Raw genomic sequence first — 14,058 nt, forward strand, 5'->3', positions numbered from 1 at the left:
CAGATCGTCTTTCACTCTATCTACTAAGGAAGGGCCTTTTACTTTGCCTATGTAATGGATCCAAAATATAAGTTTATCTCTAATTATCTGTGCAGCCTTGTGTAAATTACCACTTGGCAACTAATTTTCTTCATCCATAGAATGTGGAAGATTATAGCACCTATCTCATAGGGTTGTAGGGATTAAATGAGATAAATTTACATAAAGCACTTTAGAGAAGTGTCTGGAACAGAGTGAGCACTGAAGAAGTATTGACAATTATAACTTTTAAAGGAGGCAATAATTCTAAACTTCTACTAGTGCTGCAATAAAAATAGCTACTAGATACCATCTGGGTCATAAAGAAGAATGATGTTTCATTCTATTTGGGAGGAAGAGGTCACAAAAGGCATCTTAGGGGAGTTTTACTTGAAATATCAGTGATTATTTGTCAAGCAGATGGCAGGATGATGTAGGCCTGCAAGTGTGTACAAAAAAGTCAATATAATGCAAAGATGACACATTTAGGAAACTACAAATAGGTAAGTAGTGTTAATGGGGAAGAGAGTTGGATGTAACTAAAAGACAGGAAAAGAATGATCTGCAAAAGTTTTTTTCAGAGAATGAGCACAGGGTTTAGATTTTAACCTATAGATAAACACTTCTCAAAAATTAGTGCATTATATGAATCCACCTATTTAAATTCCAAATATCTTTGCTTAACTTTGTGGATCTGGGGAAGAGTTCAGGAATCTTCATATTTATTAAGTTCCCCATATGATTCTGAGGAATGTGGTTTCCTACAGCACAATGTAAGAAATATTTTGCTGTAGGCTATATATACTTAACTAAACTTATATTCAGAAAGATCTTTCTAATTCTGTTGTTTTCAACTTTAGTTACACATTAAAATTATTAAATCTTCATGGTTTTAAAAGTTCCTCAGGTGACTCCAAAGTTCAGTCAAGGTTGAAAAGTCCTGATTTAGCTGTAATGAAAGAGCATATTCTAGAATAGTAAAATTGGAAGCAGGTAGATAAGATATTATTGCAATAGCATGGCAAGAGTCATGAGGACAGCAACAAGACCAATAGCTGGAGAGCTGGAGAAGTAACTGAGGTATCAAGATTAGCTCATCTAAGGTTTGGTGACTGATTGAAAGTGAAGGAGTAGGCAATATTAAGAATGACTCTCAGTATTCTGAGTTGGGGTTTGAGTGAATGAAAGTATCATTCAATAAGATAGAAGTCACAGGTGGATAAATAAACTTGGAGGAAGACTACAATTTTATAGAGAAGGTGGAGGTCAAGGGACACATGAATTAAAACTTTTCTTATTCTTTAGTATTACTTCTCAGAGTTTAGTGTACCCCACCTGGGGACTTTTTTAACAATACAAATTCAGATTTCACATTGTGACACAGTGGGTTGAGAATCCAACTGCAGCAGATCAGGTCACTGTGGAGACATAAGTTCAATCCCTGGCTTGGTGTAATGGGTTAAAGTATCCAGCATTGCCACAGCTGCAGTGTGGGTGTCAGTTGTGGCTCAGATTCAATACCCTGGCCCTGGGAATTCCCACGTGATGCAGGTGAGACCATTAATAAACAAAACAAAACAAATAAACAAAAATACAAATTATTATTCCCTCCCTATTTCCACTTGCGAGGATTTGGAATGGAGCCCAGTGATTTCCCTTTTCTTTTGTGTTTTATAACAGCCCCAATACAGGATGTAGTCCTATGTTAAATGTATTGAGAAACATTTAAAAAATAATGTTGAAAGCAAATTGAAAATTGCACTAAAAGTCTATTTTATACCTATAGATTGGCAGCTACAAGTGATTTAAAAAAAGTTTGATGTTGATATATATATTTAACAAAGTTTTTCTTTTTACACAGCTTTATAAAATGTTCAGTGTAATGGAATGATTTTAATGCATGATGAAAATAGTAAAGAACTACATGTTAGTCATTACAACATAGTCTAAGTAGCAATTATCTTTAATGAAACAGTTCTACTAGTATAATTAAAAGTAGCCAATGTATATGGAAGTATATGCAGATCCGCATTGGTAAACATCTTTTGTATCATTGCTTCCCATTCATTCCATCTTCAGGAATTTCAGAATTTCTTTGTTCTCCTTTGCTTTGTGAAACATTTCAAAATCCTAAAAAGAATTAAAATTAACTCATAACATCAATGCAGATAATTCCCAGTTATGAAGTCACTAAACTCAAGTTCCTAGGTAAGTTTGCTTATTATCTTGCCTGGGCCTTTGAAAACTGCTGCCAGCTAAGTTAGATAAAAATTTTTCCTCAGGATAGCAGTCATTTCATACTATAATGTATGATGAAAAATACCACATAAGTATCTTAAAACAAGCAGCATGTTAAAGTTACTTTTTATGATATTTTCATAATAAAATACAAATTGCCTTTCCTCAAGAACATAATTAAGTTATTGCACAAACAGATAAACTTGACCCTCACACCCTAACACTATATATATATATATACATACACACACACACATATATATAATATATATACACACTATATACACTATATATATATATACTATATATATACACACACACATATATATAAAATTTTCCCATTGCATATTACTTTAGTAAATTAAAATAAAATAAACATGGAAATTTATTCTTACTCCACAATATTCTTGACCATTGAATATCTGAGGTGGTAGAGCTTTAGGGGTGGAAACCTTCATCCTCATTTCTTGAAGTACTTTCAAACTGACAGATATGTCTATTAATTCATACTTTATTTTGTATGTATCTAAAATTCTGATAACTTCTTCCTGTCTATGCTTCACCTATAAACAAAGATACAAAGAGAAAGATATTAATCAACAGATCTCAATGTTTTGTTTTATTTTTATTTTCCTGTACATTATGCTTTAGAAGAGGAACAGCTTTTAATGGTATATTTTTTGGGGGTAAAAGTTATTATCTTATACACACACATGTACACATACAAACATACAGTATCTATGCAATATATAAATTATGTTTAATACATATACAAAAATTATAGCAATGTGTCAGTAGGGGCTGAAAATCTCTAATGGGTTATAAATACTTATCATATTGTTTTGATATTGCACATGAACATTCTGCTTACAGTTGAGGCAGGCTTTTGAACTCATCCCTGCATTAATTTATGCTAATATCTCTGGTAACTCATAGAAAATGAGCGTGTTACTAGGTTTTTAAGTTTGAGGGAAACTTGATACATGTTCTAAAACCATAGTCAGGCTTGTAGAAACAAAAAGGGTGGAATAAGAAGAAGTGGAGCTCATCACCCCATCCCCTCAATGAACACATTCAAAATACATCTACATGTGGAAAATTTCTCAATGAAAACTAACTGGAAACTGGCAGAAAGATTCCTGTATAACCAAGGCTGTAAGAAAGGTGCATAATCAAGTGCACAGCTCCGTCAAGACCTGTGCTCCTGGGATGGGGCTCAGAGGAAAAGGAAGATTGCACCAGTAGAAACATACCCTGGGGTGTGTGTGCATCAAACTGTATACTGGACATCCTGGTCCTGGGGTCCTACGTGGAGAAGACAATCACCCTTAGCTGGTTGAAGGACCACTGGAACAGATTGAAAGGCAGGAGAATCCAGGACTTTACTGTGAGGAGGGCTCACTCATGCTGGCTTGCCCCTGAGGCAGGGTGGAGAGAGGTCTGCCTTCATGGCTGCTGGGTTTCCCACAACTGCCTTACTGTGTACCTTAGACTAAGCAAAGCAAACATTCTGGCCATGCCCTTTCCATGCTACTGTGTGGTACCATATCTAGGGTGTCCAGGTCCAGGGAAAGTACTCAACCTTGGGACTCAGAGGTGACCCAGTCCCAGGGCAGAGACCAGGTTAGGCCTATGGTGGCCATTATTGGTATTTACTCAAGTACCCAGAAGCAGCCCAAATTTTTTATAGCAACCATTTGACCACAGCTCACATCCCAATTCAAGCATGAAAATAAACCACATGACTCCCCTGTGGAACAGTGCCACAACATATGGAGAGTAGTGGAGGTTGGGAACAGTGATCAGCTATAAGATACAAAGAGGTCCTGCCCCCAAGGCGGGCAGAGAGACATTTGCTCTAGTGGCTTCTGGGTTCCAGTGACCACATCAGCATGTGCCCCAGCCCAGTGAGCCTCGGTCCAAGCTGAGAAACACTCCAGCTCTGCTCAGACCACAATACAATCATTAGATCTGGGATTATTATGACTGAGGAAAAGTCATGACTATGTTTGCATCTGAGTAGAGCCACAGACACCTACACAGGGAGAAAATCAGATCTCTGTATGTGCACAGGCTCCACTTGTTTCAGCACTCCCTTCCTCTGGGGTGAATTTTCCATGGAAGGGAGAAGGAAAAACACACACTTAAAGGGAAAAGAGTCAGCCCAAGTCCAACCTTCAGGGTTTCTGCTCCAGCAACTTGGGATCAGACCTTGTACCTGACAGGGCTGTGATGGGTGCTGAGCAGAAAGTTCCACCTCACACTTAGTGCTGGTTCTAGAAACTCCATCTACAGCCCATCAAACACCAAAGTGAAAGCTGCCAGCATACTCTGAGAAAAGACTTGATTGGCATCCCTCCCACCAAAGGTGCTGGACATAAGCAATCTACATAGGGATGCTCCCACATAAGAAAAACCCTTCAAGGATACAATATGTAACTGTTTCACCTAAATTAATAGAAGAAGAGAAGTTAAGTAAAATGAAAAGGCAAAATAACTACTCTCAATTGAAAAGAAGAGAAAACTCCTTAAAAATAATGAAATGGAGACAATTTAACAGAGAGAGAATTCAGATACCACCTCTCACCTGTCAGAATGGCCATCATTAACAAATCAACAAAAAACAAATGCTGGAGAGAGTGTGGAGAAAAGGGTATCCTCCTACACTGTTGGTGGGAATGTAAATTGGTACAACCACTATGGAGAACAGTATGAAGGTATTTCAGAAAACTAAATATAGAACTACCTTATGACCTAGCAATTCCACTCTTGGGAATATATCCAGACAAAACTATCCTTGAAAAAGACACATGCACCCACATGTTCATTGCAGCACTATTCACAACAGCCAAGACATAGAAACAACCTAAATGTACATTGACATATGAATGGATCAAGACGACATGGCATATATACACAATGGAATACTACTCAGCCATAAAAAGAACAAAATAATGCCACATGGATGGAACTAGAGACTCTCATACTAAGTGAAATAAGTCAGAAAGAGAAAGACAAATGCCATACAATATCAGATATCTGGGATCTAATGTATGTCACAAATTAACCTTTCCACAGAAAAGAAATTCATGGACTTGGAGAATGGACTTGTGGTTGCCAAGGGGGAGTGGGAAGGAGTGGGATGTGGGAGTACGGGGTTAATAGTTGTAAACTATGGCATCTGGAATGGATAAGCAATGAGATCCTGCTGTATAGAACAGGGAACTATATCTAGTCACTTGTGATGGAATGTGATGGAGGATAATGTGAGAAAAAGAATATATATATATATATATATGTGTGTGTGTGTGTGTGTGTGTGTGTATAATGACTGGGTCACTTTGCTGTATGGTAGGAAATTGATAGAACACTGTAAACCAACTATTATTAAAGAATAAAAATCATTAAAAAAAGAAAAGAATTGCTCTAAACACTAACAATTTAAAGAAGGAACTAGAAAATATAAAAAGTCTGCATCAAAAATAAATAATTCAATAGCTGAAATAATAAACAAACTAGAAGGAATGAATAACAGACTATTATAACAGTAAGAAGGCAATAATAACAGAATAATAGAAGAAGGCAAAAGTGATCTGGAAGATAGAATGATGGAAATCACCAAATCAGAGTAGCAGAAAGGAAAATGAATTTTAAAAATTAAAAGAAATCAAGAGATCTCTGAGATAACATTAGGGACTCCATCATTCACAGTATAGGGGTTCCAGAAGCTGAAGAGAGAGAAATATATTAAAAAAAAACTATTTGAAGAAATTATTGCTGAAAACTTCCCAAATCTGAAGAAGGAAACAGATCCCAGGTATAGGAAGTACAGAAGGTCCCAAACAAGATGAAGCCAAAGAGTCCTGAGCTAAGGCAAATTAGAGTGGCAAAAGATAAAAAGAGAATTCTAAATGCAGCAAGAGAAAAACAAATAAGAAGTTACAAGGGAACCCCAAAAAGCTATCAGCTGATTTTTCTGTAGAAACTTTGCAGGCCAGAAGGGAGTGTCATTATATATTCAAAGGGCTGAAAGGGAAAAACCTGCCACCTAGGATACTCTACCCAGGAAGATTATCATTTAGAATATAAGGAGAGATAAAGAACTTGCCAAATAAGCACAGACTAAAAGAATTCATAAACACTAAATCTACATGATGAAGGGTCATCTCTAAATGAAAAGAAGTAAGAATATACACGTAAGGGAAAATCCCACTAGGAAAGGAAAATATACAGTAAAATATACACTTAAATAAGTCAGTACATACATTCAAAGACAAAACTTGTAAAAACAGCTAAAACTATAATAAATAGTTAAGGAATAAACATGAAGATGTAAAATAAGATGTCAAAAAGACAAAATATGGTGGGGTAAAAATATAAATCCTATAGAATGTGTTTGAACTTAAATGACTGCCAGTTTAAAACAAGGACATACAATTATGAGTCAACAAGGGAAGAAACAAAAAGAAAAATAAATGAACAGAGAAGAAATACAAAAACAACCAGAAAAAAAGTAACAAAATGACAATATGTAGATGCCTATCAATAATTACTCTAAATGTCAATGAACTAAATGCTCTGATAGAAAGACAAAAGGGTATTGATTGGATAAACTAGCAAGACCCTTAAATATTCTGCCTATAAGAGGCTCACTGTAGGACTAAATACAAACACAGACTGAAAGTGAGAAGATAAAAAATATGTATTTAGAAATGACAAGAGAGCAAAGGTAACAATACTTATATCAGACAAAATAAAGTTTAAAGCAAAAGCTATAATAAAAGACAAAGAGGGGCATTATAAAAAGATAAAGAGATCAATACAAAAAGAAGATATTCCACTCATTAAACCTATGCACCCAATATAAGAGCAATTAAATATAAATCAAATACTAACAGATATAAAGGGAGAAATAGACAGTAATAGAGTAATACTAGGGGACTTAAATACCTCATTTACACCAATGGGACATATCATCCAGTCAGAAAATCAATAAGGCAACAGTAGTTTTCAATGATGCAATAGGTATCTACAGGATGTTATATCCTAAAACAGTAGAATGCAATTTTTTTTTCAAGTGCATATGGAACATTCTCTAGGACAGATCATGTGCTAGACTACAAAACAAGTCTAAACGATTCTAACAGGATAGAAACTATATCAAGCATTTTTTATCACAATTGTATAAAGCAAGAAATCAACTACAAAAAGAAAAATGGGAAAAGAAAAAACATCTGCAGTCTAAGCACATACTACTATAAAAACAATGGGTCAATGATGAAATCAAACAGGAAATTAGAAAATATCTCAAGACAAATGAAAATGAAAACAACACTCCAAAATTTATGGATTGCAGTAAAAGTAGTTCTAAGAGGGAAGTTTATAGATATACAGACTTTCCTCAAGAAACAAGAATAAATATCAAATAAACAACCTAATTTACTACCTAAGAAATTAGAATAATAGGAAAAACAAAGCCCAAAATCAGCAGAAGAAAGGAAGTAATAATAAGAATAGAAGAAATAAATAAAATCTATATAAAAAGACAATAGAAAAGATAGATCAATGAAACGGACTGCTTATTTTTAATAATATAAATAAAATCGATATACTTTTAGTGAGGCACATTAAGAAGAAAAGAGGGAACTAAATAAATAAAATTAATGACAGAAGAGAAATAGACAATTGATATCACAGAGATAAAAAATCATAAAAGAATACTACAATTTTATGTCAACTTAGAAGAAATGGGCAAATTTCTGGGAACATACAACCTGATAAGACTGAGTCAAAAGAGATAGACAATTTGAACAGACCTATCACTATTAATGAAACTGAACTTGTAATTTAAAAAAAACTTCCCATCAACAAATGTTCAAGGCTAGATGGCTTCTCAGAGGAATTCTACTAAACATATAAGGAAGAATTAATACCTATTCTTCTCAAACTATACCAAAAAAGTTGAAGAGGACTCAACACTCCCAAATTCATTGTATGAGGCCACCATTACCCTGATGGTAAAATAAGACAAAAATATTATAGAAAAAGAAAATTACAGGCCAATATCTTTGATGAATATTGATGTCAAAATCTCCAACAAAATATTAGCAAACTAAATCCAACAATATATAAAAATGGTCGTATAACATGATCAAGTTGGATTCATTCCAACATCACAGTGTTCACAAATCAATGAATATGATACATACCACACTAAAAAATGGAAGGATAAAAATCATGTAATCATCTCAATAGATGCAGGAGAAGGATTTGACAAAATTCAACATCTTTTCATGACAAAAATTCTCATGAAAGTTGGTATAGAGGGACCATATCTCAACATATTAAAGGCCATTTATGATAAGCCCACAGCCAACATTATACTCAAGGATTAAAAGCTGAAAGTCTTTCCTCTAAATTCATGAACAAGACAGGATGATCACTCTGGACACTTCTATAACATAGTGTGACATCCTAGCCTCAGCAATCATACAAAGAAATAAAAGACATTTGAATTGTAAGGTAAGAGGTAAAATTGTCACTATTTACAGGTGACATGATACTTTATATAGAAAACCCTAAAGTCTGCTCCAAAATATTTAGAACTAATAAGTGAATTCAGCAAAGCTACAGGATACAAGATTAATAGACAGGAGTTCCCGTCGTGGCACAGTGGTTAACGAATCCGACTAGGAACCATGAGGTTGTGGGTTTGATCCCTGCCCTTGCTCAGTGGGGTGATGATCTGGCATTGCCGTGAGCTGTGGTGTAGGTTGCAGACGCGGCTCAGATCCTGCGTTGCTGTGGCTCTGGTGTAGGCTGGCAGCTACAGTTCCAATTAGACCCCTAGCCTGGGAACCTCCATATGCCGCAGGAGCAGCCCAAGAAATGGAAAAATGACAAAAAAAAAAGATTAATAGACAGAAATCTGTTGCATTTTATATACTCTAATAACAAACTATCAGAATGAAACAAATTTTTAAATCCATTTAAAATTACATCAAAAAGAATAAAATACCAAGGAATAAATTTAACCAAGGAGATGAAAAACTTAGACTCTGAAAACTAGAAAAAAATTGATGAAAGACACTGAAGGAGATACAAAGCAATGGAAAGATATACTGTGATCTTGGATTGGAAGAATTAATATTGCTAAAATTGACATACTTCCCAAAACAATCTAAAGATTTAATGCAATCCCTATCAAAATACCAATGACATTTTTCACAGAGCAAAAATTCATATGGAACCACAAAAGACCCAGGATAGACAAAGCAATATTAAGAAAAAGAACAAAGCTAGATATATCACCCTTCTGTACTTAAGATTATATTACAAGCTACAGTAATCACATCAGTATGGTACTGGCACAAAACCAAAAACCTATATCAACGGAAGATAATAGAGAGCTCAAAAATAAACCACCTATGGTCATTTAACCTATGATAAAGGAGGCTAAAATATGCAATGGATAAAAGACAGTTTCTTGAAGAGGTAATGATAGGAAAATGGGACAACTACATGTAAAACAATGTGATTAGAACATTACCTCACATCACTTACAAAAATAAACTCAAAATATATTAAAGATCTAAATGCAAGACCTGAAACCATGTAACTCCTAGAAAAGAACATAGGTGGAACACTTTTTGACATAAATCATAGCAATATTTTTTTATCTGTCTCCTAAAGCAAAAGAAATAAAAGCAAAAATAAACAAATGGGACCCAATTAAACTTAAATATTTTGCGTGTAAAATGAAATCATCAGCAAAATTAAAGGACAACCTACAGAATGTGAGAAAATATTTGCAAATGAGATGACTGTCAAGAGGTTAACATTCAAAATATATAAACAAGTCGTAACACTCAATATCAGAAATACAAACAATTCCTTCAAAAATAGAAGACTTGAATAAACTTTTTCATAAGAAGAAATAAAATCGCTAACAGGCATATGAAAAGATACACAACATTGCTAATTGCTAGAGAAATGCAAATCAAAAAAACAAGATATCTCACACCTGTCAGAATGGCTGTCATAAAAAATCTACAAATAACCAATATTAGAGAGGATATGGAGAAAAGGGAACTCTTTTTCACTAGTACTTCCACACCTAGGTATATATCCAGAAAAAAAATAACACTAATTGAAAAAGAAACATTTATCTCAATGTTCATAGCGTGTCCATCATCAGATGAATGAAGAAAGATGTGCTATATGTATGTAGGTACACACACACACACACACACACACACACACACACACACACACACACACACACACTGGAATATTACCCAGCCATAAAAAGAATAAAATTCTGCCATTTTTCAGCAACACAAATGGACATAGAGAATGTTATGTTTAGTGAAATCAGTCAGAGAAAGACAAATACTATATGATATCAATCTTATGTGGACTCTAAAAAATAATACAAATAAATATTTATGCAAAACAGAAACATGGATATAGAAAACAAAGTAGTGGTTACCACAGAGGAGAGGCAAGGGGGAAGGGCGAATCAGGGGTATGGGATTAAGAGATACATACCACTCTGTATGAAATAGTTAAGCAACAAGAACTTGGAAATTATAGCCATTGTCTTGCAATAATATTTAATAGAGTATAATCTATAAAAATACCAAATCACTATGCTGTACACTTGCAATTAATATAATACTGTAAATCATCTATACTTTAATAAAAAATAAAATCATAATCACAAAGTTTATGCCTAAGTATAGACATGAGATCCATGGGTTAAAAAATAAAATAAATACATCAGGAGATTAAGATTTATAAATATGTGAGTGGATATAAGTGGCCAGTTCTTGCTATATCCTCTAATATGAATAGTTTGATTCATGTGATCTGTTACTAATACTGTATTCTCCCCATTGTCTTTCCCCTAAAACACAGATTACTGCTAAAGTAAAATTATAATAGTTGGTTATCTTTTTAAAATATTTTATTTCTACAATTTTTGTTAATAACTAGAATATATATATTAAAGTTTGAGGTTTCTATGTCTTCACATGACAGTCTTGGGCTTTTTTGTCACATAAAACCTATGATGTTCAAATTAGTAAAGTTATGTGAAAGCATTTGGGCAAATACAAACCCGTTTCTTCAACTGGGATTTCTGTGAAAGTACATACCAGTAAAGCTTTTTGTTTGTTGACTTGAAAATGTAATCCAGCCATGCTTAGAAAATCCTGCTTATTTCTAATGGTTGAGAAATTTCTGAAATTCCAAAATGCAACATTTCCACTTCTGAGGCTCATTTATTTTTTAAAATTGCAAAAGCATGGTGCACAAGGCTTAAGTCACATTTTTACAGTGGTTTTTCAAAACCTTTTCAGAGAAATCCATTAAGAGAGGAACAGTTGCTTATACCAATGCTATTCTGAGTATGGTTCATAATAGTGGCAGCATCAGATTTACCCTACCCCAAAACCAGAGTGAGAATCTCTTGGAGTCAGTCCCAGTGGGTCTCAGGGATCCCAGCCTTCCATATTATTTTTATGTTACAGTTTAGTGCAACACACACCAGCACTTGGGTGAACCCTCTACTTCATCCACTGTAGTCCTTACTGATTTTAAATCATTCCCTCTTACAGACTCAGTACCATATCCATTAACATAATTCACAGTGTTTAAAAAAAATTAGTCAAAGTGCCCATAATTTTCTTTTTTAAACTATTTCTTTTTGTTGTGTCTTAGTACCCAAGTGAAATCCTTAATCTATCTGATGAGGCTTTATGAAAAGCCATGAATCTTTTCTAGGCTGGGATCAAATCTCATTCTTTGATCTCTATCATGTTGGATACCTATCATGATATCTGACACACAGCAGGAGTATGATGAATGTTTGTCAACCATTTATAATCAATTCCAAATCCTTCCAGGTTTCAGGCTTTTCCAAAAACTTTGCGCAATGAGGATTGTAGCGATGTAATGGTCCTTCTATAACTGTGCTGTCTAATGTGATAACCACTAGCCACATGTGGCTACTGAGCACTTGAAGTGTTGCTAGTCCAAAACGAGATGTACTATAAGTGCAAAATACATACTGAATTTTGAGGACTTAATATGAAAAAAATACGTTTCTATTTTTATACTGATTATATGTTGCAATGATAACAGTCTATTTTGTGTTAAAATATATTAAAATTAGTCTCTTTTCTCTTTTATTAAGCGGCTACTAGAAAATTTAAAATTACATGTGGCTCACAATATATTGCTATTGAAAAGCACTGTTCTATAATACTTCTTACATCTTGGTCAAAATTTTCATCTAAACGCTAATTAAACAAAGAAATGTCTGATATATGCAAATACACCTTCTTCTTAGAAATTAATCAGTTTGTCTTTTGGGGGTTGCCTGGACTTCTCTGGGGATTTTGGGCATTCACTCACTGGCATTTCTTCTCTCCAATCCTAAACAATGTTTTTTATCTCTTCCATTTTAAACATCCACAAAATTATCGGAAGCTCTTAAGATGGTTGAGCTCAGGATACAGAACCCTCCTAGATCACCCAGTTCTTAGTGCACAACCTGGATGATGGCATTAACCACGTTCTCTGTTCTCTGCACCTCCCACCCAGAAAACCTACAGAGAAGGAAGCTGAAGAATGTCAGGCAGAAAGGGCAAGGAAATGTCTCAGCACAATCCTGAATTCCCCAACTGGAATGTCTTCATCTTCTCCTTTTTTGCCCACTGAGACCCTTTTCTTTCCACTCACCTCCCTAGACCCTGATACGCTGGTATAATAGACTTTAATGGAGCTCATTGTTTCCACTCTGAGGCTACTTTGCAGAAGTAACCAGGAGTCAGCCACTTCACCGAGGCTTCCGGCTCAGTAACGTTAAATGCTGTGTCCCAATCCCTGGCCCTTCTCCAGGGCTGTTGCTAAGGGCCAGTGGCCCTGAGCTCAGGATTGGCTGGAAAACAAATACCCTTGTGGCGCAAGCGAACGCCTATGCTGGGAAATGTGTGCTCCTGGTAAGGAGGATTGCTGTAGCCCACATCCGCCTGGGGGGAGGGGATGAATTCTCAAGGAGGATGAACTGGTTCTTTTCTGTCCTCCTGAGTGTTGAGAAGAGCCAAAGGACACTGAATTCCTGTTGACACTTCTCCCATCTCCCTGCTTGGAATAGTTGTGAGTGTGAGTTTTCGTGCTTGGCAGATGAGACCACAATGAAGGGCAGAGCCACCTGAGGGGGGAAATGGCCAAAATAAAAATTGATAAGTGAAGAAAACAGATAAATTAAAACTTGGGTTGCTTACATTTGTAGGAACAGAACAAATGCGTTGATGCTTACCTGCAAGGGACTGGACCACCATAGAAACCTTTTTGACCTTTGCTCTTAGCCCAGGGAGGTGTCTCCTTTCCGTCTATAGTCCCTCCCCCTTTTTGAGGATGTGCTTTTCAGGGCACTCTTTCCTTCTGGGAGTTGACCTTTTCGTTTGTGTGAGAGTGGGTGCAATAGTCCCTGACTCTCTTAGTACTTCCTCTCCCCTGGTGTAAAAGATGACTTTGCACTTTATTGTTTGCTTTATCTTCAATACTTTCGTAGTTCGTTATTCCAGCCTTTACTCCCTAGTTTTAATATTTTCCAGTAGTTGAAGAGAAAGATAACATTTAAATGATTTTTTGGGGGATTGCCAAAAATGGGTAATGAAAATCAAGAGTGAAGTGTCTGACCCATTCTTTAGAGTGATTTTAAACCGAGATACAAATTACCAAAGTAGACTGGAAACATCACCAAGATTTCTACATAGTTGATACTTTCAGCTA

General features: G+C 35.3%; 1 protein-coding gene across 1 annotated transcript; it reads right to left on the reverse strand.

Moving 5' to 3' along the window:
• Positions 1-1,965: 1,965 nt before the first annotated feature.
• LOC100620814 (SH3 domain-binding glutamic acid-rich-like protein 3) lies at positions 1,966-13,149 on the reverse strand. Its single transcript, XM_085006789.1, has 3 exons — positions 13,003-13,149; positions 2,652-2,819; positions 1,966-2,148 (listed from the first exon to the last, which is right to left on the reverse strand). Exons 1-3 carry the CDS (start codon positions 13,048-13,050, stop codon positions 2,083-2,085), a joined length of 282 nt encoding a protein of 93 aa, XP_084862915.1. The 5' UTR covers positions 13,051-13,149; the 3' UTR covers positions 1,966-2,082.
• Between the last annotated feature and the right edge of the window lie 909 nt (positions 13,150-14,058).

The sequence above is a fragment of the Sus scrofa genome, chromosome X, assembly GCF_054392235.1.
Source record: "Sus scrofa isolate SSC_HxYL_T2T_F1_AM1 chromosome X, Sscrofa_HxYL_maternal_Yorkshire_Landrace_v2.0, whole genome shotgun sequence".
Classification (NCBI taxonomy): domain Eukaryota; kingdom Metazoa; phylum Chordata; class Mammalia; order Artiodactyla; family Suidae; genus Sus; species Sus scrofa.

Excerpts from the sequence above, each read along its gene's own strand:
- LOC100620814 (XM_085006789.1), bottom strand. The coding sequence starts at position 13,050 with ATGAGCTCCATTAAAGTCTATTATACCAGCGTATCAGGGTCTAGGGAG. Across the intron at positions 2,820-13,002 it reads GCGTATCAGGGTCTAGGGAG|GTGAAGCATAGACAGGAAGA; the intron begins GTGAGTGGAAAG and ends CTTTGTTTATAG. Across the intron at positions 2,149-2,651 it reads ATGGTCAAGAATATTGTGGA|GATTTTGAAATGTTTCACAA; the intron begins GTAAGAATAAAT and ends AATTCTTTTTAG.